The sequence below is a fragment of the Crocodylus siamensis genome, chromosome 7, assembly GCF_052110815.1.
Source record: "Crocodylus siamensis isolate JL-2025a chromosome 7, ASM5211081v1, whole genome shotgun sequence".
NCBI lineage: Eukaryota > Metazoa > Chordata > Crocodylia > Crocodylidae > Crocodylus > Crocodylus siamensis.
This window is the reverse complement of record NC_143401.1, coordinates 94,907,901-94,935,674: the sequence shown is the minus strand read 5'-3', so window position 1 is coordinate 94,935,674 and position 27,774 is coordinate 94,907,901. Positions and strand designations below refer to the sequence as shown.

The 27,774-nt window shown below is 49.7% G+C and overlaps 1 protein-coding gene across 2 annotated transcripts; it reads right to left on the bottom strand.

Moving 5' to 3' along the window:
* Nucleotides 1-2,818: 2,818 nt before the first annotated feature.
* ITPRIP (inositol 1,4,5-trisphosphate receptor interacting protein) lies at nt 2,819-26,770 on the bottom strand. 2 transcript variants are annotated; one of them, XM_090057861.1, is made up of 2 exons: nt 26,663-26,770; nt 2,819-5,153 (listed from the first exon to the last, which is right to left on the bottom strand). In XM_090057861.1, exon 2 carries the CDS (start codon nt 5,138-5,140, stop codon nt 3,491-3,493), a length of 1,650 nt encoding a protein of 549 aa, XP_089913987.1. In that variant the 5' UTR covers nt 5,141-5,153; nt 26,663-26,770; the 3' UTR covers nt 2,819-3,490. The 2 variants fall into 2 exon arrangements, with proteins under 2 accessions (XP_089913987.1, XP_089913989.1); XM_090057863.1 differs by having other exon boundaries at nt 26,573-26,710.
* Between the last annotated feature and the right edge of the window lie 1,004 nt (nt 26,771-27,774).

Genomic DNA, 27,774 nt, shown 5'->3' with positions numbered 1-27,774 from the left:
GGGTGGTGTCTGGCTAACTGTATTCTAGTATTAAAATTGATAAGACCTGACTGTGAAGGACCATTCTTCCACTCTTTATACCCTTTCTTACTGCTATGGTGATAGTAAGATTAAGCAAGTTACTCAGTACCTAAAGGTCTGAGCTCTCAACGCACGTCTGTATGTGCAATTAAGGCAAAGCAATAAACTCCAGAGCGTATTGCTCCCGGATACGCTGTTTGAATGTGCACCTGGGACTGCAGCACGTCAAGCTGGATCAAAGCAGCCCTGGCTGGCAGAGGGTGCCAGGGGTTAGCCTGCCAGGCCGGGGCTGCTTCCCCTCCTGGTCGACGTGCTGCGCAGGGGCTGGATGGGGCACGAGGGCGCTCCAGCGCAGGGCCAGCTGACAGGCAGCCGCACACTGGAGCACCCTCGTGCCCCAGCCAGCCAGGGCAATGTCTACACGTGCACTGCTGCGAAGCCTAAAACTCCAGGGCAGGATAGTACTTGTAAATTAGTACTATCCTGTAAATACAAGTACTATCCTGCCGCAGAATTAATTCATTGACTCCAGCCTAATAGGGGTGCATGTGTAGGCACACGTTTACTGCAGAGCTAATTAGTCTACTCCGCAGTAAGCATCTTGTGTTGAAATGCCTGCAGAGTGATAGCCATAAGGAGAGCTCTCCCGTGGGGTTTCCTGAAGCACGGTGGGTGTGCTCACACACAGTGCTTTCCCCTGAGTGGAGATGTATCTGTAGGCTCCCTTATAGCCTGAAGTTACAGAGTGATCAGCAGAAAAGCCTGAAGCAGAGTAAGCATGTCACGTTAAACACTTAGTGGAGCAGTATCTTGTCCAAGAAAGGGACTGAGGCAAGACATGTTTCATTAGGAGTCTCTGTTAGTGTGCTACAGTTCTTCTATTACCACCAGACAAGGTCCAGAATTGCCATGGGACAATCCAGCAGGTTGAGAAAAAAATCCCTAATGCCCCTACTCCTATTTAACATGTTGCTAACATAGTGTCATTGGCAAAGTTTACTTTCCCCACTACCTGTTTATGGTTGCAAACTCAACTTCAAACAATTTCCTAAAACCAGCAAGCGTCAAGCCACCAGAGAGGAAATCCATGCTGGATGAAAGCACCTTTGTTCCAAAATTTTGCACAAGGGAAACGAGAATTTTTGTTTATAAACAGTCTTTTACTCTCCCTTTCCCTCATTTTATATAAAGGCTCAATGTTTTTTTTTTCAGCCCAGGATGTTTCCTGCGTGGCCTGGGTCACGGGTTTATTTCTGTACTTCTCGTGTGCTAAATTTAGGCTCCTTGCAGGAAACAGCAGAGATTTAAATTTGTCCATGGCAGCAACAGAGTGAAGAGGAACCGAGGCCACAAGTGCTTCACCATGATCTGCACATAGTACATCTGTGTAAATATAGGTCTGGTGTAGAGACGGTACAACAGACCTCAGGGAGTGAGAAACTCAGCAGCCGGAACGTTGTTGCTTTAGTTTGAAAATAGTCTAGACTTATGAGAAGCTCCAGATCCCCATGGGTCTCAAACCCTGCATTTTACTTCTGCCCATCACTGTGTGATTCTCCCAGAGTGCCTCAAGCCTGGTTTTTATTTCTCTTAAAGGGGTTTAATAGCTTGTGCTGAAAGGTTAATCTGACAGCACCAGTGAGCTTCACACCTGACCTCCAGCAGTGAGACCTTCCCTCTTGCTTCTTCAGCTATGAGGTTCTCCTGAGCACAGAGCTACAAGGGTTAGTTTGGAGATGGAGACAAATATCTGCTTCCTGCAGGACCCAAGACTTTCTCCTATGGCTCTGGCCAATTGCCCCTCTCCCTCCTGTCACTCCCTCCCCACTTTCTGTAGCAAGCCTGGGTGTAATGGCATGGGTAACGGTGTAGTTACACACTTGGGTAGTTACTCAGCAGCTCGTTGCAAATGGGTTCCTCTCTCTCACCTGGGACTCGTGTAAGCTATTAACATCGCTGCCCTGCCACCCTATATGTCTGTGTCCCACAACTCCCTCGTCCCTGGGGAGACAGCGCTGCGCAGCTGTCTACAGAGGTGCGGCAGTGATTTGTGCTTCAATCCTCTTTTGAAGGTCTGCTTAATGGCAAGCTGGATAACAAACTCCTACCAGGAGGCATCACCTTCAGGGTAGTAGGATCAAACCTATCTTCTGTGTCTGCCATATATGGGTCAAGTGGGGAGGTGCAATAATATGGGAATTATAGTAATCAGCTGTAGGATGGAACAACCAGTGCTATCCATGCCGCCAACCATGGCTGCGACTTCCTCTTCCAAAAGGAGAACAATGAAAACAGTACACCCAAGTTGAAGAGCTCTGCTTGATTAAAACATCACTAAAAGCTCATATGGTCATGCAAGACTTTCTCTCTCTCTCCTACCTGAAGGCCAGTAGTGGCTGAACATTCGCTACGGTCAGGTCTCAGATGACTGCAGGCCATGCAGCTTGCTCTACCTGACACTCCTAAATGCAACCCGCTCGAAGCAGCAGCACTAACGAGGTCTAGAAGGAGCCTTGTCTGGATGCAGGCAGATACCCCAGATTTCCCCTATGGAAGATAAGACAGACACGATGGAGGGAGTCAGACTGCAGCACTGCTGCAAAAACAAAGTTTGCCAGCCACCAGTGTGCTCTGCCCTCTCCCTTAGTTACAGCACTTTTACCTGCCCTGACCACATTAAAAATGCACTACATGATTTGTACTAGATTTTGAGATCAAGATCTACTCCTTTGGCATCAGCTTATTGCGACTGGGTTCATTTCATAGTTTTTTTGGTGAGTTCCCTCTTCTCATGTATCATCTGGTTACATGAAGAGCCCAAACATTTATCTCTTGGCATCTGCCGTTTTACAGTTTTGTGTCTTGGAGGAAGTATTTTTTTCTTTTTTCTTTTACATCTGGTTTCATCCAGAGCAGACATGGAAAACTGCCATGCAAATATATTCACCCACGCACAAAATCTACTCCCCTGGACATTATCATTATGACTATACAAAAGACTAATAATAGTACGGTAAGAATAACAGCAGTCACAGAGCTGTTGCCTTTCAGAGAAGAGGACTCTTCCAGCATCCTCTTTTATCTTAGATTCTCCTCACCATTTTATTATGTCCTCTTTAAAAACAAACTCAATATTTGGCTTGAGACGCTGAACAATTGCCAATGTTTTTGCAATGCAACATCTGTATAAATTACATCTGTTGCTTGTCACCACCACAGTCGGACTAGTGCATAGTAAAAAAATATATTCTGAGTTGCATAAAAAATAGCTAACGCACTGGTGGAGTAGAGACACTTTCACAGCGTGTGCTTTCCAGTTTCTACCCATTCTCTTTCCTCCCTGACTCTGGGTAAACTAGGCCTGAATTAGCTGCCATGAAAGGTGGAAATCTCTCACGTCAAAGTCCACTGCCTCGATAAGGCCTGTAAGCCTTGTGCATAGAGGACAAGTGTTTCTCAGATGTCTTGGCTAAAGACATTCTTTGTGAAGCCCGTTTGTGTGCTCCATGGGAACGTGCACCGTGTACTCATTTATCAGAGCAGATGTGTTCCTCAGCATCTCATGAAACGTATCCACCGTCTTCTGGTAAATGTCCCTGTGTAGCACAAACGACCGGAAAAGGTTGAGGGGCTCAGCCTTCTGGAATATCCCCGGGAAACCTAGCTCCTCTGGCACCTTACGATTTCCAATGAAGAAGTGGCATAGCTTCTTTTCCTGCAGGCTTTTCTCCAGGAATTTCAGCATGTCTTGCAGCCTGGCTTCCAAGTTTTCCGGGGCCCAGTCCTGACGGGGACGGGTCTGTAACAAATGCAGCATTGCTGTTTTCAGGTGATAGTTTGTGAGGCCGCTTGGACCCGAGAGGCTACATTGCTTTTCGTGCAGGAAGGAGAGGATCTGAAGGCAGCTGAGGTGGCAGGCATTGGCAGGCAGCGTTTTGGAGAGGGAATGGATGAACCGTCTCTCGTACACCGCGAACGTAAGAAACCAGTAAGTGTTGGAGGAGGGATCAGCTGTCAGGCCGCTGCGGGGAAAGTGGGAGATGAAGTAGACATCAGAGTCTTCGCACTGCACCACGGGGGTGATGTTGAAGGCGATGGACTTTCCAGACCTGAATTTTATCTTCAGGGCACCTGGGGAGTCCAAGAGGCTGAAGGTGAGGTCGAATTCGTACTTGTGGGATATTCTGTTCCAGGCCTTGGTGATGGCGATCTGGAACCACTTCATCACCTGGTCAGCATCTAGATACTGGGTGTTGTTAAAGCAGAGCAGGTCCTCCCTCTCGCTGTTGTGCCTGGTCTGGCTGGCTTGGCTATGAAGGAGGCACAGCATGTCTTCACCCAGCTTAGTCTTGTCGCAGATACAGCCTGCCACATCCTCATCCCTCCGGCAAACCCTGATGGTACCATAGCCTTGCTTATCTGGGGGGATGGAGTCCCCGGAGCACCACACCTGGGATCGGAAACGGTAGGGCTCTGGAGGGGTAAAAGGCACAATCAAGTCGCACACATATGGCTTGCGCACCCTCCAGTTTTCATACATGCTCCCTACCCCTATGCACTCCTCCACCTCCATGTCAGCATCCCGGTTACACACGCTCCGCAGGGCTTCCAACAAGTCGTCTGCAAAACCTTCCACCATCTCCCGCATCCGGGCCATCTCACCAGTGACACCCACGATGCACCTTTCATAGAAGTTGGTCAAGGTGGCCTTATTTGGCAGGGCCACCCCCTTAAATGCTTTCCCCAGGATGGCCATGTCATCCTCCTCACCGGCCCAGTCCTGCCAGTTCCCATCCTGGAAATCTTGCCTCCAGAGCTCAATCAGTAAGAAGACAACCATGGACATGGCGCTCCACAAGTCCCAACGCAGAGCATCCTCTTCGAGCTTCTCCTCCAGCTTAGGGGCCTCTTCCAAAGCCTTCTGGGTGGACTCCTGCCCTGCCATCTCCTGCTCCAAGCGTAGCTGCTCCAGCCGGAGGTTCTCCTCACGCTCCTTCATCCTCTGGATGATTTCCTCCGTGTCCTCGGGGACAGTAGCATTTTCTCTGGGGAAGAGGAGTGGGTGGTTGACAATAGCTGTTATCACCACCAGGCACACTCGGAAGATCCCTGCGGGCATGGCAATTCCTTCCCTGCAAGAGAGAAAGGCAGAACGGTCAGAAATGAAACAAAATCATTAATGCAACCACCCTTTGTCTTTTTTCCAAGTCTGATATTGTCACCTGCAACTGGGAGTTCATGAACAAATGCCTCAGCCCAGGAGGTTCCCTGCCAGAGTGCTGAGGGACTCCTTGTCAGAGATGTAGCTGTAATGAGGAGAAAAGCAATGGACTGCAGTAGCAGCCCAGGTCAGGGGCCTACTTGAACCTAGCAGATGCAGTGCTAGGCTGGTTAGGTCACAGCAGTTCCTACAGCGCATTGCATGTGAGAGAACGACATGATGACTATGGCTGGTACTTCTGACTCCCCAGCCGGGATGACTAGCAGGGTTGACCAGTGACAGCCTTTGCATAAGCCCAGATCAGGGTTCAAACTCACAACTCTGGAGTCATAGTGAGAAACCACTTTAATATTATCATAAACCATAGCCCGTCCAAGAAAGATGAGCAAGAGGATCCAGCTATAGCCACCCATGCTTCTGTTGTTCTTCACCCAATGTGACTGCTATTTGGGCATTAGTAGGCCCTCCCCACCCCACCCACAGGGGAGTGGGTGGAAACAGTGCCCTCCCCTCCTTTAGGAAGACCCCTTCCCATCTGAGAACAAGGTACAAAGGGTAGACAAAGAAGTGCTGGCAAGCTGCACCCCCTCCCTGTTCTGCAAGCATCCACTGCCACCCCAAAATGCACATAGACCTTCAGTGCCAGGTGTGAGGCCAACAGATTAGAGGCACAGCCGTGGGAGGGGTATTGCCATCTGAAGCACCCTCCATGTGGGGCATGCCAATGGCCTGTGGATATCTTCACAATCAAGCACTGGTCATTCACATCTGGACTGAGACCATGGTTACAGAGTTGAGTGCCTCCAGGAGGGAGGCCCCTAACAAACTCTTACAACTCAGTTGAAGTACCACAGCATCAAAATACAGCAGGGATCATGCTATGACACATCCCTTCCCAGTATACTGGCACCAGCATATGATAGCCCCTGAGAAAGTACAGGGTCTGCCACATCGCACCTTTTCATTGGCCTTGCTTTAACCCAAAGACAGATGGTTTCAAATGCATCATGCTACTTAAATTCTGTGCTTGCTATGGCTACTAATCTGGACAATCCATGAATACACCTCCCTGCCTGGATCTAGACAAACACCTCCCACACACATCCAGAGCCACGGTCCCAGCCCGCTTGCTCTTTTTTGAAGTGCCAAGGGCATCAGTGCAGACATGATTCTGGAGTACGTCCCACTGCCAGACGTGTGCCGCTGCTCGTTTACATGCCGCAGCATGCCAGCGTGAGCTGCTGCACGTTACCTCCTCCCCGCCTTGGCATGGTTGAGAGACCTCACATGATTCTGAGTGGGCTTATTTGCTTTATTCATGATAAAGTATTGGGTTCCCAACCTGCATGCATGGCCAGTGCCCTTGGATGTTATTTGTTTCACAATGTACCAAGACTCTGTTAAAAGAACATAACCTCTAGCTCTGCTGGGCACAATCCTATTGCTGCCGGGGCATCTACCCAGCACTGTTTAGGTCTCTTGGGCCACATCCACATGAGCAGGGGCGTGTGTTTGCAGCAGCATATATAGTAACGGCACGAATTTGTGCTGCTACTTTGTGCTACAGTGCATGCCTCTTCCCGGGGGCTTTGCACCGGGGCACATTGTCCCGCTGCTCCATGGTGGGGGGGGAAGTGGCTGCTGCAGAGCCCCCATGCTGGGCACATGAAGCTCCCATCTCGAGGCACGCTGCTCCCCAGGCAGCCAGGAAGCAGCCAGGGCTGCCTGCTCCCCCATCTCCACATTTCTCCTGGCACACACCATCTGGGTGTGCTTTGAACTGCTTTTTTATTAGGGTATTTTTGCTCCTAGGAAATCCCAGTAGCAAATTTTGCCCCAGCACCGCAAATTAGTAGCACTGTGCACAGTTAAATGTGCCGGACATATGGTTTGTGGCACTGCGGAGAGGTTTCTGGCACCACCCACCGCACGTGCCGGCATGTCTGGATCTGGCCCTGGAGTTTTGTTTTAGCGTAAGCTGTGCTCCAGCTGTTGAGGCTGCCAAGGTGACATTTTCTTTGCTTGGAAGTTGGTTTCTATTGGTGCTTAAATGTCTTAAACTCCCTTCCATGGCAAGACCATCCACTACAAAGATGATGAATTTGCCAGTAACTTCAGCTTCACAGTACTGTGAAGAGAGCTGCAGGGTGAAGGGGCTCAGTTTTGGGTCTGGCCGCACAGGAGAATTCGGGAAGGGCTTGGCCGTTTTAGTTTCACGTGGAACATTTTGAAAGAGACCTCTCATACATGTGGGCGCACAAGAGAAGGGTGTGCCCGGGAAAAGATACTTGTTATGAAAATTTAATTGTGATGAAAATATGTTAAAAAATGAAAAAAAAATCACGCAAAACCAGAGGGAATGAACTAGGTCATAAAACAGCTAGTGTAGCTCTACAAAGGTATTATGGTGAGCCCATCACCATTGTGTTTAGGCAACCGTAGTAGCCTTTTCTTTGGCATGAGAGGCTTTCTTTATGTACAGTTCACAAGCCGCCTATCTTTATGGTTCCTCAGGTCATAAATCCATCCCATGGAGGGAATCTACTTATACCGTACACCTTAGTCACTGAGCTTTAGGGCAGCAGAGAAAACACAGCCCAGAGAGCAGTCCCAGCCCCAAGAGCCCCAAGGCCAATGGTTGACGAGGACAATCTCCATTAGCCATTAGAAGCATGGGCCTGTGGAGCTGCATCCCATCCAGCAGCAAACACAATCACAGACACGCCATTCAGATCACTGCAACCTTTCAAGCTGTAAGACAATAACCTTCCATTGCAAATATACAGTCACTCTTCCACCCGTGGAGACTGTCTATACTTAGGTGATGCCATCCCTTACTAAGTTTCTGCTAGAATATTGTAACATGGCACCTCTACACATGTGCTTTACTGCTCATTAGTTGAACTTAATGCACAGTAAAGTGTTACTGTCTGCATGTGTGCAGTAGATTAATTTACTCCAGCACAGGATAGTAATTATTGCACTTAAATGCATGTGTAATTGATGTCAGGATTAGTTTACTCCAGCTCAAATTGAGCCAGAGTATATTCAGCTGCATTAATTGCATGTGTAGACATGCCCACAGGCTACCCTTGCAGCTCCACTCACAGTGAGCACCATTGTTGGTAATTTAGCTAGATGGAGCTAAGCACTGTTGTGGCTTTGTGCACAGTAGTCTTACCCCTCTTGAGATCACATATTACTTTACCAGAAAATACAGTGAAAACGTGCTAAATAGCCTTTTTGTTTGAGACCTGGCCCATGCCCTTCATTAAGGCATCAAATAATTAGTACCTGACTGGCTGCAAGCTTTTGAGGGCAGGGACCTTGTCCTTGCATATTTCTTAAGCCCTCCACGGTTAAACCAGCACTAATTGGCAACCAGTGGCCTCTGCTGAAGAGTGGGCTGGGCTGGGAATAGCAAGCAGGGGAGGGCTGCAAAATAGAAGGGCCATTTGCAGAACTATGCAAAGGAAGCTTACACAATACTCAAAACAATGCCACGGGCCGGGCCCTTCCCTCTCAGCGTCAGTACTTTCACTTGTGTTGCACCTTCTTTCGCACAACACTTACCCATGCAGCTTCTGGGGGAAAAATAACATTTGTCCCAGAATATCCTTATTTCTGCACCTCCCATTAATTAACCAGCTGCAGGTCTGGGAGCTGCCGTTATTCTGTGAGATTCATGCCCTAGTGTGGTTTAAAAATAATCAGAGGTCACCTTGTACCTTAAGGGTTTTTATCAGTTTGCAAAGGAAGGGCAGGAAATGCCGCTGAGTTCCTTTTTTCAGCACTGTGCTGTGTTCATTTTAAGATTAAAAATAACATGGTCATATGCCAGAGCCCGGGTGTCTGTCTTTGCAGGCAAGGTCTGCGTTATTAGCATTGGTATATTTGACTAACTTACTATTATGATTCTTAGTACTGGGGCAGTTGTAACAGCAGAATGATGCCGTATACCAGGAACTGCTCTACTTGTGCATGTCACTGTTCTACCAATGTCATTTAATTCATATTTATGCAAGGGGGGATTCCACTGCTTTCACTTTACCAGCATAGTTAAAGCCGCACAATTTTCTAGCATAGTTCAGACCTTAGATTACAAGTATTCCAGACTATAGTGGGATGTCTGGCTTTGATTATACCATAGCTTATTGCAGGATGGCATGAGTATCCCAGGCCTGCACCTCTTCACGTGCAACTCCTGTGGCTAGTATGGAGAGAGAACTATAGGTGAGGCTAGAAGCGCTACCCGCTAGTAAGACCACTCAATGTTTCCCACAAGATATTGGTGTATTCACCAGCTTTTAGCATTGCCACATTTCAATCATTTAAGCTGAAATGGTTAGTGTTCATCTCAGGTTTAATTTCTTTGTGGGGGAGGAGTTCAATCAAAATGGTTTAGCTTCGGAGAATGAAGATAGGGAACAATACATTGTTTTCTTATGTTAAGAAATTCTGGTAATCCATCTTGGGACAGTTTTAACCAGGGGTTTGAACCACGGATTAAGAATTTCACTAGGGAGGCTGCCTGTCAGAAATATGCCTTTTAATATGTCCATGTTAAAAAAAAAAGCTTGCCCAATAGAGCCATTTCCAAAACACCGTGGCGGCAGATGCTCAATGGAGACTTCTTAGATGTTAACATCTAAAATCTTCAAAGAGGCCATCTGAACTCAGCTGTTTAGTGAAGGAGACTGCCTTGCACTAGCCTTTCCCTAAGTGGTTGCTAATCCTCATTTTCTGGGCATCTCCGAGAGGGCACTCAACGTTAGTGGATCCTTTGAGTCTTAATCTTTCTGGGGAAAAAATGGGAATACTGTGTGCTCTGAGTTTAGCCCCACTCCAATCTGGAGAAACCTGGTTCTGCTGTAAAAAGCCTGGGTTGGAGCACGCTCAGCCACTTTGTGGGGCTGATCTACGTGTAGTCTAGTTCATGTTGGCAGGTGTAAAAAGTAAGGATGCTTGTGCAGTGGTAATGCTGGAATTTCCTAGTAGGTAAGGGCTTGATTTTGCCATCATAATACCCTACTGGGGGTAGTTTGGGCACAGTATGATTATATGTCAGTCTTTAAAGCATCCTGCAGAGGAAGACAGACACCAGTAAGTTCACATCATAGATGTGGAAGCTGCAGCATAGAAAAAGGAAGTAACTTATCCAAGGGTAGAAGGGCAGAGGCAGATGTCCCAAGCCTGGGTCCTGAGCTCTCTCTCCTGAGCCTTTTGGGCCCAACAGAGATGCAAGATGCTCGACAGAGCTAGACACATTCCTCTATGCACACGACAGAAAGCAAGGGAGCGTGGGCGTTTGCCAAGTAAAAACATCCTTCTTGCTCCACACCTGGGCAAAGCATCAGCCGTGACAAAAATGGAGGGTGTTTTTGTGATGCGAGCCTCAGACTCGATTCGCCTTTTGTGCAAATGCCACGGAGACAGATCGGACCAGTGATACTAGCAACCAGGACTCAGGCTTGGAGAAGGGCTCCCAGCATGAAACCCAAATGGGCTGCCTCGGTGCCGGTGCCTGTCACTGCAGTATTTAGACCAGGGGCTATGCGTTGTGGTCAGCATGTTTGTGGGAATGGTTTTGCAGAAGGGGTTGTTACCTTGCTGGGCTGCTTGCTCTCGGCCTCCTCCGGCGACCTGCGTCAGGAACCCATGCTGACCTTGCTGACACGAGTTTTATTTAGCGCTGTTGTGCATGCTGCGGCGGTGCTACAGTCTCCCCTGGTTACAGCGGCTAACTTTCCGCTAAGCCTAGGCTTCCTTCCAGCCCCCTGGCTTGAGCCACCCTCTTCCACACCACGGCGTCAGAGGTCCTCTCATCCAGAAGGGCACAGGCACACGAGACCGGTTCAGTCGCTGCAAAACCCAGAGCTGTAGCAAGACCCGATCGAACAGCCTACACACAGGAAGCTTCAGCAACGTGGGAGCTCCCTGCATACTTCCTGCTGTGCAACGGCTGCAACGTGGCTCCCAACCACCCACTGCACATCTTCCTGTCCATGCGGAGAAGGTGGGTGGCGTGGTGGAGGGAGAGGTCAGGTGCCTAGATGAAAGCCTGAATATAGGACTGTGGAGCTGGCTGGCTGGCTGGAAGCTATTTGAGCCTTCTCCCAGCAGATGCAGCAGCCCCGCTGTATGCCCGACGCTGCAGACAGACAGACACACGGCAAAGCTGCTAAGGAGCAAGACTGACTTGTGGAGCTGAAAGTTGCCTAAAGCTGCAGCCCTTGCACCCAGGGCTCCATCACCTCTCAACCTCCAAAGCCCACGACTCTTCTGCACACCCCCTTCCTGCTAATGGCGCTTTTCTCCTGGAGCTGCTCAAAATAGGCTCTGCTTTGTCTTGATTTACATTTTGCGTCAAGGGAAGCCGAGTGACCCTCAGCTCGTGTCCAGCGGTAGGGAGCAGAATTAGTAGACAATTCAAAACTGAACGCGAGGGAAGTTAAGAAGTGAAACCCTCAAATGTTGCCCGGCAACAGACTAAGTTGGAACAAAACCTCATTCACGACACCCTCAAGTGGTTCCCTGAAATCAGATTAAAGATGAATAATAGTGGCGATTTCATTGTCTTCTGTTCTGATGCACTAGAAAGACCCAAGATGTTTAGGAAGGTTATAGCAAGGTGGGAACTTTGTAAGTGCAAGGTTTCTAACTGAGAAATGCCATTTGTCAAGCCCAAGACTTCATAGAGACATGCCACTTCAATGAAACTGTCACCTGGAAGATGTCTCAGGTTGAGAACGGATTTGCTGGTCAAAACTAGGGAAGGAGACTCCAGAATAGCTGAAGGTCTAGTAGAGACAACACCCTGCTTGATTCAAACTACAGACCCGCGCTCCCACATCCCAGCTAACCTCCTCCGGCTTGCAGCTATTCTTGGATTTCTTTTCTTTTCATGAGACATGTTAAAACCTTGAAATTTGCCATAAAGCATAACTCTTGTTTTCTGGCCAGATCCAGTTATAACTGAACAGATTAGTCTTTTTTTAGGCATTTGGTTTATGGAAGGGTCCAAAAATAAATCGGGCCTACTGAAGTCTAAAATAAATGCACACAAAAGGGAGAAAGTTGCACATGGTGCTTCAAAGCTCAGGGTTAGTATTTTTTTCCCTTAAAGAAAGTGGCACTTGAACCAGTAATGTCTGAGAAGTGGTTTTCTAGGTGGTGAGCGTGCATCATGCAACAGAGTGGAATCGGACCAGGATGGACAATGAGCTCCCTCCCCATTCACCCACCTCTGCTCTATCAAGCACCCAATATATGCAACTTGCTAAGCACTGGCAGGTCTTCTAAGAGATCACGTGGCATTTTGCTGTGGCTCTAGAGTAGGGCGGTCATTGGTCCCATTTTATACTGGGCCATCCTGTTTTTAAATCCTCTGCCCTCAGGCTATTTCTAAACGAGCAAAAGTCCTCTTTTTCAGTTCGCTGGTGGAAATGCATGTCAATCATTTGTCCTTATGATTTTATTGGCTGTGCCTACAGGTAGGAAGTGCAGACAGGAGGAGTAGGGTTCCCAGCCAGCCAGGGAGGGAGGTGGATTTTTTATGGTGGTGGCCCCACCCCTTGCTACTGATTGGCCAAGGAGGTGGCAGTCCCGCCCCTCATTGCTGATTGGTTGTGGGGGGCCATCCTACCCTAGGGGCACGAATTCAAGCCTTGCTTGAGTTGTGCTTTGCATGGCCCCAGACGAAGAGGGGTAACTGGTCATTCTGGTGTAATGAGAGCCATGTCACCGCCTTGTGTGCGCCTGGGAAAGAAAGAAAGCAGCATGCCATAACAACGGGGTGTCGAGGTAGAGGTGGACATTTCCCCTTTTTGGGAAGGGAAGGGAGCCACTTGTCTATGGCCTGAGCTGATGATCCCCTAGGTCAGTTATCAAATCATAGAAAATGGGAGTTGGAAGGGGTCTCAGGAGGTCACATCTAGTCCAACCCCCTGCTCCAAGTAGGACCGATTCGTGCCAAATATAAGCTTTCATCAAGAACAGCACAGGTTTGATGATCGTAGAAACTTTCTATAGGTGAACAAACGATTAACTATTGCAGCACTGTCTTCTGAGTCTGCAAGCACCCACCAGAGCCTCCGTAGCTGCTCCTGGTCTTGACCAGCTGCAGGAAAAAAAGATGAAGTTAAGCCTGACCATTCCCCCTACTGTTATTCACAACCCAGTGGGCGGCTGTGACTTGCCAAAACGCACATCTGTATCATGCTTTGGCTTCTGAGGAAAGCTTGAAGCATGCCCTGGGGCAGATGAGTCCAGACTCCACCAAACAGAACAGCAGTTTCAAGCTCCCATTGCCAAACCATCCTTCTCATGTCAGGCAGGAGGTACAAGTCTGAGTGGGGAGACGGAGACGGGTGTTGAGGGTGGGAAAAGACACACCAGGCACGTCTACATGAGACTTTTACTGTGCAGCAGACTAGACTAATTATCTGCATCTATAACGTTGTGCATCTATACATACACCCCGATTAGGCTGGAGTAAACGAATTTACTGTATAGCAGTGCATGTATAGATGCTGCACCAGCTGGCTGGGGCATGAGGGTATGTCAGTGTGGGGGCTGCCCACTGGCTAGCCCCATATGGGCACACTGAAGCACCCCTGTGCCCCAGCCGGGCTCTCTGCAGCATGTTGAAGCAAAGTGGGCAGCCCCCAGGCCCCCTTCCAGTTGGGGCTGCTCTAACCCAGCTCAACCCGCTGCAGTCCCAGGCGCACAGGAAGATGCAGCACCTAGGGGCAATAAACTCTGGAGCAATATGCTTCAGAGTTTATTCATGTGCACTAATTGCATGTGTAGACGTGCCCACAGAGAAGTATTTCTCCTTTCTAGCAGCCAGGAATGGAGCTTCAAAGTTAAGACACCTGTTGGCTTGGAGCTTATGCAAAGGCAGAGAACATAGCTATACTCCTACTCAGCACCAATTCTAAGGGTCACCTTTAACTAGTGCAAACCCTACATGCTGCCCCTCTCCATCTATGGGTTACCCTGCTGCAGCAGCATACCAGGCACACAGAAGAGATGAGCAGTAAGCAGACCGATTGCTAGAAGGGCTCCATTTGGCACCATTTGTCTTTCCTTTTCTGCGGGGCACCAATTCATGGCAGTAGTGATGGGAAGCAGAGTACGGAAGAGCTCAAAGCCAAGTGCTGGCAGACTTCCAGCTGTCCTTGGATGAATGCTGAGCACCTTGCAAGGAGAGAGAGGCTAGAGGGAAGCTCAACCTCAGGCTCTGATGCTAAGGAGAGCTTCCGGCAATAGTCAGTGTGGAAGGTCATTAGGTCTCCGCTAGAGGGCTGCCCTGAGGACAGGAGCTAGTAACAACACCCCCCCAGTTCCCAGCAGCTACTAGTATGATAGTCTGTACCACGGCTGAGCAAGAAACAGGTTTATGAATATTTTTCAAATGTTTCTTTTTCTGCATTAGGAGGAACTCAAGACCTTCCACAGGTTCCTCGGTGAAAAATCAGAGTATTCACATCTGCAGAAAACCCCCTTACATTGGGACACTCAAGTGGGCAGGCGATACCTGGGTTTAAATCAACATTGTATGGCCTAGTTTGGAGGAGGGCCTAAAACCCTGGTCTCCTACACCCCAGGTGAGTGCCATAGCCACTGGGATATAAGTCAACCTCTCTCTGGCCAAGTGAACGTTTATTTATACGAATGCAACAGCTCCAGAAAGGACCCACTGCAGAACCTCTTACCTCATGGTAATTAGTGCACTCACAGGGTGCATCTACACAAGACGTTTACTGCAGAGTAGGCTAATTAGCCCCACAGTAAAATGTCTCCTGTCTACACACGTGCCCCTGTTAGGCCGCAAGAAACTAATTAACTCTGCAGCAGGGTAGTACTTGTAAAGACAAGTACCATCCTGCCATGGAGTTTTTCCCTCCACCACAGCGCATGTGTTGACACTGCCCTGGCTGGCTGGGGCACAAGGGTGTTTCAGTAAGGGGGTTGCCTGCCGGATAGCCCCGCAATGGAGCACCCTTGTGTCCCAGCCAGGCCCTCCGCAACATGCGGAGCTGAGTCAGAAAAGCCCCGGGGTGGCAGGCTGATCCCCTGGCCCCTGTGCCAGCCAGCACTGCTCTAACCCAGCTCAACATGCTGCACTCATGGGTGCACGTGTAAATGGTACACCTGGGAGCTTCCCAGGAGCAATAAAATCTGGCGCAAGTTTATTGCTCCGCATTAATTACACGTGTGGACATGCCCACAGGGTGGTAGTTCAGGCAGAGCATTTTAACTCAGCTTTCCTAAGGTGAGTGCCCTAATCACTTGGCCATGCTCATTTTGGAGTTCTGTCTGGTTCTGACCAGAAATCTCCTTGTAGATCTGAGAAACCCTTTGTGATAATAAAGCTTTTGCCAGCACATTCCATGAATAATTTTGGTTTCAGATAACCAAAGACCAAATTTTGCTGGAACATTTCTGGGTGGCTTTAGGTGAGCTTGTTTTCAGACTCACCCTGGGCCTTTGCCAGGAAATAAATTCCACACCCACCTCCTGTCTCTACCTCTGAGCTAGGAGATTTAAAACTTTCCACCTACTAAACCCCCGGTGCATTCTTCCAAGCTCCGATTAGAGAATCATTATCAGACTGGAATTAGCTTGCAGAGCTGCGTCCTGCTTAGACGTCTCACAAAAGCTGCTATATTTTAAGAGTGGGGCACAACAAGTCTTATCAGTAGGAACTCTCCACTTAAGAGCTGTGTCACGGCAAATCCGTCTGGCACGTCACAAAGGCCTTGGGATAAGTGTGGTGGCACTGGTAGCATGTATTCTGGGTCTGGGTGGTACGTCCAAACATACTTAAAACTCAATATTTACATATACCCTTTCCCACTTTGCCTACACCTGCCAGCTGGATCAGTCAAAGCAAAGCAGTACACATAGCATGGCTTCAGCTTCAATTTAAGGAGGCTTTTAGTACAGACCCCATTAGAATGAGGATTTCCCAAGTTAATCCATGTTAAAAACAAATGTCAACTCGAAGAGCGTGTCCCTGTAGGACAGACCCACTTGAGACAACAGTAAGTTTTAGTAGGTGAAACAACAATCAGATCTTTTGAACTGCTCCGTCAATAGTCTCCTTACAAAGTTCTGCCATGTCCATTTCACAGCTGGGGAAACGGAGGAACAGACATTTTAAGTGACTTGCCCAAGGGTACTACCCCTCGATGAAATAGGGGTAATTCACAGTGGTGCAGATTCCATTTACTGCAAGGTAAGAGCATGTCTACAAGCATTTACTGTAGCTAATACCTGGTAAAACCCTGCCTTCTTTCCCTGATAATGTTGTTTATGGAGTAAAAGGTAAGGTGTCCATGCACTAAATTGCTAAAGGACCCAGTCTGCAGGCCCACTAACTGGAGGTGTTATTTGCAGACTAGCTAGTTTGTTCCCCTGTGAAACACTAGAACGGTTTGCACCAAAACCGGCTTCTGGAGTCTCCACACAGCCAGAAACAAAGAGATGTCATCGAATTGTATGTGGCCACTTCCCCATCTCACTGAGACACTGGGAGGGTTATAAAGCTAAAGCATCACAGCCTCTAGAGTATGTGAAGAGCTGAACACAGGGGACCACAGTTGCTCAGCAGCTCTGCTGTAGATTGTCTTATTTTTTTCCTATAAGAATTAAATGAACAGAGTAAGAAAAGAAAAGAAAAGTAAAAAAGAAGTTGGATCCCTGTAGGGTTAAAGTTGTCTTAAAAGAGATCCCAAACATTAAAGTCCCTATGTATTATCATGGGGGTGGGGAGGGAAGGATGTGCTAAGTGGCATGCCCAAGGTCACATCGAATGCCTGTGGCAAAGAAGAACTTGAACCTGGATCTTGCATCTTCACTGATGGCCAATCTCCCTCTCCCCTTCCCTTTTCGACTCCCACTTGGACTGCAACACTCGCTCTGCAAAACAGGACAAGATTTACAAAAGACAGGAAAGACTCATTCCCCAACCCCTCCACTCTTTGTATTTACATCACAAGCAGAGGTCAGAGCACTGCCTGGGAAACTCCACCCCTGATTATTAGCTCCGCTCTGCATAACTACCTGCCAAGGGCCGTGGCCCAATGGCTATTGTTTTGCCATTTGATGGAGAGCGTGCTGCCTTTCGTGGAGCCTATACATCCTGCCTAATTCTCAGTGCCAAAGCAAGCAGTCACGTGGCCAGTGTCGGCCGTCCTGCTCCCGAGCTCTGCTGGGGAAATTAGGAAGTGATATATTTTTACTCCTCTAGCCACAGAATCGGGGTATTTGCAAGGAAGAGCCGATGTTCAATGAAGTCCCTCCTCCCTTCCCTAAACAGACTGATTCTGGTTAAACCACCACCAGCCAAACCGGTTCAAATGTCTGCACTCGAGGTGGACACAACCGAGTCCAGACGGCTCAGCTCCAGGCAGAGCCTTTTTTCAGATGATCCAGAGCCAGCATTTTGCTCACAGAGCCAGGCCTCTGTACTGGTTTGGATTTGGAGAAAAAATAAAGCCTGTATAAGAGAGACGTCTGGCTTCCTTTTCAGACACTTGTGCCATTTGGCCCAAACTCTAAGAAAAGTGCTACTTATTGAATGATCAGTCTTATCAGTTGGGGGGGAGGGGTGTCATCCTGGTATTTTTAAGTCACCGCTCGCCATGCGCCGCAGTGCAAAAGCTCCAGTCTGTTCTCCTATGCTGTCACCCTCGTCCTTTATCGAGCGAAGAGCCCCTAATCTTGGCCTGGGCTCCATCACATCTGGCGCTGCACAGATCCAGACCAAGGAGGCAGATGCCGCTCCAAAAAGAGCTCGCAAACCAAGCGTCAGACCAGACAGACAACAGATGGAGACGGACAGGCAGACAGGAAGGGTGCAAGGACGCAGCGAGACAGTGCTGGTCAGCACAACAGCGGCCGTCTCGGCAGGCCATCTGCCTAATCACTGTGGCTTCGTCTGGCAGTAAGAACCTGTTAGCTGCATTAGTCTCGAATCAGACGGGAGGCAGGGCAGATATGCACCTTGCAGACTAACTACATCAAACATATAGAGAGCAAGCATTGGTGAACCAGAAAGGACCGTGCCAGACAGCTTTGTTTCTGGAAAGGAGCCTTCTGAAAATGGCTCGAAGCAGCTCAGGAAGGCTTTCATAGCACGCGAGCACGTTGCCTGCCAATGCTCCCCACAATAGACGTGCAGGGGGAAATATGCACGCAGCTCCCACCTGCCCTACCACCTACCAAGCGGCTGTCGACACCACACAGCCGGGGAACAAGCTGGACTGGTGTTCGAGTCAAACAAACCGGACCTGTGGATGAAGAGAACAGCTGCAACAGAGCCAGCAAGAAATCCTCTGACCCACCGACCTGGGCAGAAGCGATCACTGCAGTCATTCCCACCTCCTGCACCAGCACAGGTGGAAGCAGATCACGGACATCCCTCCCCTGTTTTATTGGCTCCCCTGGGAAGGTGCATCTCTACCCTGCCTTCCCACTAATAACAATATATGCGGGGAGGGCGCATACACGCCCTGCCTCTGGGTTACGACCACGCTGGGATCTGCTGACGGCGTCTCTCCCATGTTGATGTGACACCCACTTCCTCCCCACCCTGCAGGCAGCGACGGATGACACATCCTGCATGTCGCGTCATCTGGCAGAGGAAGGGATGAGCTGAGCACGTGCGGAATATGCAATTATCTGCCGGTATCTCCCCACATACAGACAGAAGTGGCCCAATGAACCCGTTTTCTAAGCCACCAGTGCATAAGCAAGTGATGAAAGTAGTAAAGCACTGGGACGGGTTATCCAGAGAGGTGGTGGCAACTCCATCCTTGGAGGTGTTTAAGACCCGGTCGAGGGGCCTTAGGGGTAACACAGCCATCCTTAGGGACCCTGTCCCATGACAGAGCCTTGGCTGGGATGATCTAGTTGGGGCTGGTCCTGCTTTGAGCAGGGGGATGGACTAGACGTGACCCCCTGAGGTCCCTTCCCACCCTATTTTCTGTGGTCATACCTGTGTTGAGATGGGGCAGCCTTTGGCAGAGGGGTTTAACCTCCCACCACTGGATCTGTAGCATGATGCACCTTATCCTTTCTACTACTACCCTTCTCCCAACATGCTCCCTCAATTAATACTTAACAAGGAAAAAAAAAGGTAAACCAGTGAAAGTTAGATGTCCATAAGCTGTTACCTCACCAACAACACTTACCCTTTTACTTCCCTGGCTACATGGCCAGATTTTTCCCTATCTACCATCCAAGGCCATTTTTTTCCTTTTTAAGGTGTTTTTTAAAATTATCTCTCTTTCTCTCTCTCACACACACACACACACACACACACACACACTTTAAGGAATTCCTACACTGATTGGGGATTTTAAGATCACATTGGTCACCTCTGCATTAAAGGCCTGATTCAAAGCTGGGTGAAATCACTGCAAAGATCTTCGTTGTCATCCCAGGGGTTTGGTTCATAACAAAAGCAGGGACTCAGCACTACAGTGGTCTGAGACTTTCTACATTGTATTTAGCCCTGAATCGGGGACATGATGGCAGTGCTAGATCCGCTTGCACTAATTCTGAAGTTTGGTTAAACAGAGCTCACAATGAAAGGTGGGACTAGCAGCTTGCAAGTCACTGGACTCTCATTTTGATAACCATTTACAGCTGTTGCTCCACATTCATTTGACCTCTAGGGTTATTACACTGAATATCATAGTGAGAATCACGACTACAGGAAACAAAGACTTTACTCTGCCACCTGAAACCCCAGTTTTCACACGGTACAAAAACACCCAGAGAAGAGTCTCCCCTATCTTACAATCGGGTCAAGATCAGCTCATTGAAGTCCTGCCACAACTGACATGAAGGGTATGCGTAGGGAGAAGCAAGTGGGCAATCCTTCACGCAGGGCAGCTGCATCACCCCCCCTGTAATGAGGTGCAGGTCTCAGGGGCTGGATCCCAGGTGCAAAGGGTGAAGGGGATAATAGCCTACTTGCTGCAGGACGCTAGCTCAGCTGACAGAGATGATGGCCTGGGCTCAGAGGAAGTTAAAAGCTCCCAGGAAGGGAAACTGGGGAGAAAGAAGGAGATGGGTGCTCAGAGAAAAGCACAGGGACTGGTATTCCTCCAGGTCTGAAGGAAGTCCAGAAGTTTGATTTTGTGTTTATTCTTTGCACCCATACCTGTTTTGTTTGCTGTTGTGAGATGCTTTCCACATGTATGGTAAATGGACTGCCTTTTTTGAGGAAACTGGCTCCTGAGTCTGCTTAGGGGAGTATCGACCTGCTACACCCCCTTTCACAAAAATGCAAGTTCCCGAGTGGAGGTTCAGGCCCCAATACTGTATTATCTATTTAACTTTTCAACAGCTGGGCAGAACCATGTAAGCACTTCCAGAAGCAGAGAGCTCTTCCAAGGACTGTTTATAAATGCAAACTAAGAAAGCAGCACATGTACGTGCATGCACTCATACACTGGCTGAAAAGTGTATTTTGCTAATCTCTGCTTTTAAACCAGCTTCACCTGTAGAAGCCAGATGATAAAACAAGCAGACTTGCTGATACAGAAGGTGTCTAATCCCTGTGTAGCTAATGCAGCATCTTGCTTCTGGACCTGAGGCCATCAACTCCTGGGTAATTTCTGCCGGAGTAGCGGAAAGACAAACCTATTGCAAAAGGTCCCAGCTTATCTGGGAAAACTTGAAAAATTTCCCCTTTTGCATTCAGTTTTCTCCTCTTCCCCAAGAAATGCTTCCATTTTCCCTTCCATGACTGTTACAAATTTAATGCTGGAAAAGGAAGGTCTGGAAGGAAATTTTAGTAGGGTAAGAGATGCAACATGCATTGCTGTGGAAAAAAAGCACAGAGTCCAAGGTTGTGCAAGTGTTTGGGCTCTTGGGCCATGTGTTTCTCATTTGGGACATGTGTGTGGCCAACGGGAAAGCTTGTTTCCTTTATAACATGAGAATACAACAAAGGAGGGCTTTGTTTGGGAGCCAAGTGACAGGCCAGTGCTGCATTTAAAAGCTAATTGCAGTGCCATGGGAGTTATGAATCACTGCTTTAGGGCCCCCACTGGTGGGCATGAAATCCCCACTGCCCAAACAGCCTATGTGCTTGGCTAGGGAAAAAATACAATTGTACAACTCTGGGCAGGAGGTGAGAATACAGCAGTTTGAATGCATGGAGGGCTGAGCCAGGGACCCAACTCCAGAAGCCTTGGTGATGCTGATCAACCACCTTCTGCCTTAGCGTTTCCTTCACTAATTGCTCTGGAATTAGATACATAAGCAACTCCATTTTTGAGACACTGCAGCAGTTATTGGATCTTTTTCTTTTGCATACTTTATTTCCCCTCTACACATCATTCATGTTGCAGAGCCACACAACTGCTTTGTCACCGATGCTTGCCAGGTCCTCATCCTGGGGATGTGGGTATGCTGCATATGTAAACTATTGGGTGCATCTCCTCTTTGGGATCGCCAAATCCAGCTGGGCCAGACATGCACAACTTGCAGTAACATTTTATCATCTTTCTGAGGAAGTCCCAGCCGGCTGATTGTGCTGAGTCCTTTAGGTGAGGCCTTAAGCAAAGGTTCTCAGCTGATGTTAATGCACAGAATATCACTGTCCCCTTCCCAGCTGAAGATCAGCTGGGCCCTAAATATACACACCCCAGAGCTATTTGTGCAAAGAGCTAAGCTGAAGTCTTCCCCCTCCAGCCGCAGGCTGTGACTTCACAAGCAGTGCTATTTTGGTGAATTCTCATGTTTTAGAAAATGCTTTCTAAAAGGGTCAGTATTAAGATGGCTAATTTCCAGTTGACATCAATGGGAGTTAGGCAGCTAAACCCCTTGACGATCCTGACCTAAACAATTTAGGAGCCCAAGTCTTTGCTTTTCATTGGGGGGGAGACTACCCTGGATGCATACACGTGCAGCCCTCCACAGATAGAGCCATACCGAGAACAACAGCATAAATCAGTACTCCAGTGTCAAGCCAGTAAGCCTGCGCGTGTGCCATTCATTCTGTCCCGGTACCCACAGACAAGATGTTTTACTCGATTGTATCCTGCAACAGTCGTCCAGTCTTGGGTACAGCCGCACATACCCATGTGACATCTTGTCACACTTCTTCTTTCCTCTTCATCATGGTCCATTGGATCTCTGCTGAGAACACTTTATAGCCTCGTCTATTCTCTGCAGATCAGTTTTTGAACCTGATGAGCACTGACTCCCCCACGTATTAGTAATTGCATGGGGTTTGCTTTCTGCATTTGATTTGCAGCTCCCCACCATCCACTGTAACACTGGTGCCCAACCTTCTGGTCCCAACAGCTGGATGAATAACATGGGGTCGCTCCACAGGCTGGATACCAGGTGGAGCTGGCACATAGGGTTGGTCCAGGGGTGCAATCCTGCATGCCCAGATCCAGCCACACACTGGCCCGAACCCATGCATCCAGAATCAGCCATGCTCTGGTACAGTTAGGTGTACAGGGCCTCATTATTTGGCCCTCAGGGCTCCCCATGGGTCAAGAAGTTTGGAAGCGCCAACTAGTGCAGTCACTGCACCAAGTTTCTATACCACCGGCGAGTCCCCACAAGCCAGATGATAATCAGTAGGCTAAATCTGGCTCAGGGGTTGTGAGTTATTCAAGGAGAAGAGGCAGAATGCACAGATCTGAGAACCTGGGTTAGCTCATGCATAGGTGGAAGACCCTTCATTACAACACCAGACCCTACACGTACAACTCATGAAGGCAAACACTGAATTTATATCTAGTGCCCATCATGACTCTACAGGTTAGAAACTGTACTGAGAGCGCCCAAATTCTGCAGAAATTAGTATCTGGCCTCTATTCTTGCCAGGGAAAACATCCTGCCTGCTAACCAAGTAGACTTTTCCATGTACGTGTATGGCAACTTAGGGCAGAAAATGTTCTGTCACTGCCCATGTTGAAAAAGTATCTTTGCCCCTTGCTAACGTTTCACCGAGATAAGTAATATGCTGGTTCAACCAGGAAAAAAAAAACAACCTACCTCTGAAAAGGGGTAATAATTAAAATGATGGGGAGGAAAAATGTTGGCCCTGGCTGCACGTGGGAGGAGGGCCAGAGGCCAAATCTCATAGCTTTGATCTTGGCAGGTTGGAAGATCATGGAAAAATGCTTTGCTAGCACCAAAGAGCCATATTAACCAAAGAGCAGGGGCAGACCCATCTACAGATGTGAATCCAGCACCAAGCAGCCATCCAAGAGCAAACCCTGAGAGCACCAACCTCCCCCTCTCTTCTAAACCCACAATCGAAGGCCACTTCCAAAATGAGGCCATTATAGAAAATCATTACTGATACGCCAAATGGGCTCTGCCAATTCAATCCAAACCACACTGAGGATTAGACATGGGAAAGGATCGTTACTGAAAACCAAACCCGTGATGTTTTCCTTACAGCATGGCATTTTAGAGAGTTACTTACAGTCGTGGTTGACCATTCCCAAAGGAAAGGTCTTCAAGTGACATTTACTTTTTCTAGATCGCCTTAACTCGGGAAACTAAAAGGCTGCCTGCAGATCTCTAGACAAGCCCTTTGAGGCCAGGTTCGCGGGAAAGGGCCGTCAGCCCTGCCATGCACTTCCCTCTTGCTTCAGGGGTCCGCTAGCCTCTGAAACATGGCCTAACCCCCACCTGCTTTATTGAGGCCCTTGCCTCCAGGGTGTGATTTCAAGGCAGGGTTGCTTTTACTGCTTTGTTCATCTGGTCTGGGTTGGGACAGCTGAGCATTGCACTCAGCATCCAGGGATGCACCAAATAAATTGCTTTCTCTGCAGTTTCCCCATCCTGGCACGCTCCCCTCGGGCTGCCCTGCTTTTGGCTACTGGCCTCCTTTCCCATACCTACGCTGAAGAAGCATGTGGGCAGAGCACTTTGCTTGCACAGCTGAGCTGGCATCTTGGCGTTTGGCTAGATGTGGAACAGGTGTCCCGGCCTCCCAGGGCAGCACCTCCACCCACAACACGCCCTGTACCTACACACCAGGATCTCCACCTTCCCGCACCACCCAGCAATTATCTGCCGTGCTGGAAAGCATGCAGCCCGCAGCACGCACAGCGCTGCACTATTTAAAGGGACGCATGGACATAAATCACGACAGAGGAGATTCGGGTCCCTCACTGCGAGAGCAATTAAGCACGGGGACAAACTGTCTACAGAGCTTGTGCGATCTGTCACTAGAGGTATTAAAAGTGCAAGTTGGACGAACACTGTCCTGGATTTTTTAGATCCTGCCTGGAGCGGGGAGAGATCCCATCCAGCCCTTTTGCTGGAATAATAAAGGCAAGGGGTGCCCCTTAGGCTATTTTAAGGGTAGGAGTGTTTGTGCCTCTCCAGCCCTTCCCCTTGCCCCACATACATCACAGCCCCCAAACCGACAGCCTATACTCCTCTGGTCTTGAGTAGCAGCGAGTGCAGGGCAGGATACATCACTAGTGGAAGGATCTGCATGGTTTCTGTCGCAGAGCAGCCCCCTCTGTCCTGTACAGGAGCCTCTCCTAGGGCTGTCCTTTTACAGCAAGGCTGGCTTTACAGGACTACCACAGTTAGGAGTGTGTGAATAGGGAGTCCTACCTCCAAACCACAAAGCTATGTCAGCAGAAACCTGGGTTTGGATGCAGTTCATATTGGCAGGAGAGTGCTATGGCCACGCTCGCTTGCTGTTTGAGACAACTGAGAGTATTTTTCTTTGCTAGTATAAAGTTGCATCTCCACTATGAGCAGCCCCCGGGGCAGCAAGCCCTTTTAAGTGCAGGCAAACCCGGAGAGATTGGGAAGGGCTTGGGAAAACTGGTTCTGCTTTGTGGTGGTTTCTGTCTTGTGCTCGCACCCAGCATCCTGTGTTCAGCTTCACGTGCTCTGTGAGCAGGAGATGCATCCAGGAGCACAACTGTAGACACAGTGCGCAACTACACTATACTTTGCAGTACAACCACCAGTAGCAATGGGAACTTTTCCCTGGGTGTCTAATCCCCTCCAAGTACACGTAGAAGGCACCATGGAAAGAGTGCCAAGAGCAACACAACCACGTTTTCACTAGTAGGTCCACTGGTGCAACGATGACGGGAAGACGCCTTCCCTTTCCAAATTCTAGCACAAAGAAAGCCCCCAGATGTTGCCACCAATGTTTTGCAGTGAAGCATCTCCCGATTTGCCCTGGTGAGCGATGCCAACATATTTTAGAAAAAAACAAAACGCACACAGTAATGTTCTTATAAACACGCAGTCCCCGCTGCCAACCCGTGCGTCGCAATCCCCTAGGAATCTAAAACAGCCTGACAAAAAAAATGTTGTTAGTGGTAAAACCCAGCCAGCCCTGTGCGACCTGAACCAAAATTTAAGCTTTCAGAGCATGCCGTTCACATTGCTACCATCTGACAGCGTCTGTGGGCTCCTCGATGCGTTTTGTATAGACTAGGCATGGAGGATGAGACGTTATGCACTGGGACTCGGAGCCGACCGAGGTTTCTGCACGCGCTCAGCTTTGTGCGCTGCCAATAAACCGGCTTCAGGCTGGCGGCTCGCAAGCACGCTTCACCACATGCACTGAGTTTGCAAGATGGGGTCCCACTGGCTGCTGAGGGGAGCGGAAACAAAAAGACCTGATGGTTTGGTCGCCGCTGGGAAACTCTGGCTGGCTGAGTCACATGTCTGGGGTGCAAGTCACTGTGATAGTTTTTATATCCTAGCACGGTCAGAACGATACTGCATGCAAGTGCGGTAACAAACTTAATGCAGTTAGGGACTGGGCATAAGTTATATCGGCAAAAGCGCTTTTTGGCCACTAAAAGCTGCATCTTTCTGCTAGAAAAGTTTGCCATTATAACCGCACTGGTGCTGCTATCCCACCCCATCTCCTCTCCCGCAGGCCACGGACACGGTCGCTGGGAACTGAGAAACGCCGTCCGTAAACCTTTAAAAGGCCAACAAGCAGCAGCCGCCGTCTCGCCTCGGACACAACCAGCCCCTTGCACAAAAAAGCGTGACAGGGCAGGCGTGCGGAGAGGTGCGGAAGCAAAGCCCATGCCGACACAGGCCGGTGTTGAAACTTGGCTTACGACAGCCCGGTCCGTAACCAGCCATAAAGATGGAGGGCTTGTATTTGTGGCAGGTCGCGAACACGGCCGTGCCCCCAGCACCTCCTAAACATGCACGCCCGTGCGGGTTTGTTAGCCCCCCCGACAGCAGCCGTAGCCCCATGCACGGCTCCCACCAGCGGGGAGAGTTCACCCCGAAGTCTTTTTTTTTTGGGGGGGGTGGGGGGGGAGATCTGATCCAGACCTCAAATGGCAGCACGGGAGGGGAGCAAGTGGTTGCGGGCAGCAGGCTGCGGGAGGCCGGCCCCCCCCGCCCGCGCCCCCGCGCACTCACCGGGCCCGCGGGCGGTCAGCGGCGCGACGGGCCGGGGGCTGCTCGGGGCAGCATGGTCCCTGCGCCGCCCGCCTCACTTCCTCTGAGCAACTTTTTCCTCCATCTGAGCACGCCAAAAAAACACCCCCACAAACCAACTTCCCGCCTCCCGGGGCCCTCTTAAGGAGGCGCCGCGGCCTGCCCGAGCGGCTGCGGCCGGGCCCGCCCAGACGCCCTTAAAAGCGGCTCGCTGCCCGGGCCCGCGCCCGGACCCCCCTGCGTCCCGCCGCGGCGCCGTCACGCCCCGCGTGCAGAAATATGTGTATACATTTATATGTATGTGTGCGTAAGTGTGTGTGTATAAGTATGTATGTGTTAGACCTGTCTGTGTCCTCTCTGCTTCCCCCGACAGCCCAAAACACACCTTTACGGTGACACCGTTCTCATTCCTGTCACAAAACCGCACCGCGCGCCCGTGCCCGTGCACCTGCCGGCCCATCACCATCACCTTTAACCCTCACCCCTGTGCAACCCTCTCTTCTCCCAGCTTCCCTGCCTGTTTCCCCACTCCTGTCACTCGTCATGGTACCCACCGTCATCATGGGGGGACCTGCCTCTGAACAGCGTGTGCCAGTCCCCTGTGATGTCTGCCATCTCTTCCCCGTCATAGCACCAGGACCTCTCTGGCAGCCCGCCGCGGTGTTCAGGAGGAGGCTCCTGGCCTTGCACAGGGAGTTCCCGGAGCAGGAGACGAACTGGTCGGCGGAGGCCGTCAGGGTCCCTCGCTGCTTGGCCAAGTGCCCACAGAGAGCGGCCTCCCTGGTCAGGGTGATGGCCCCGGTCCGTCACACCCCCTGGCACACGGACAGTGCCAGAGGAGGCCGATTGCTGCCACCTTCCCCCAGCAGGGTTGCCTGGGGCAGCTTGATGAGCCTCTCTGCCCCGTGCTGGTTTTCCACGCCCGCACAGGGAGTGCCAGTTCAAGTCTCCGTGCGCCTTCTCCACGGCCTTGTGCAAGATTTGCTCCCTTATAGCCTGGGTAGTAGGTCCACAGGCAACACAATGTCTCTTGCCCTCGGGGCGGGGGGCAACTGGGGCAATTTGCCCTGGGCCCCTGCAAAGCGAGGACTCCC

What these genes read in the sequence shown, in the direction of transcription:
- ITPRIP (XM_090057861.1), bottom strand. Translation starts at nt 5,140, where the DNA reads ATGCCCGCAGGGATCTTCCGAGTGTGCCTGGTGGTGATAACAGCTATT.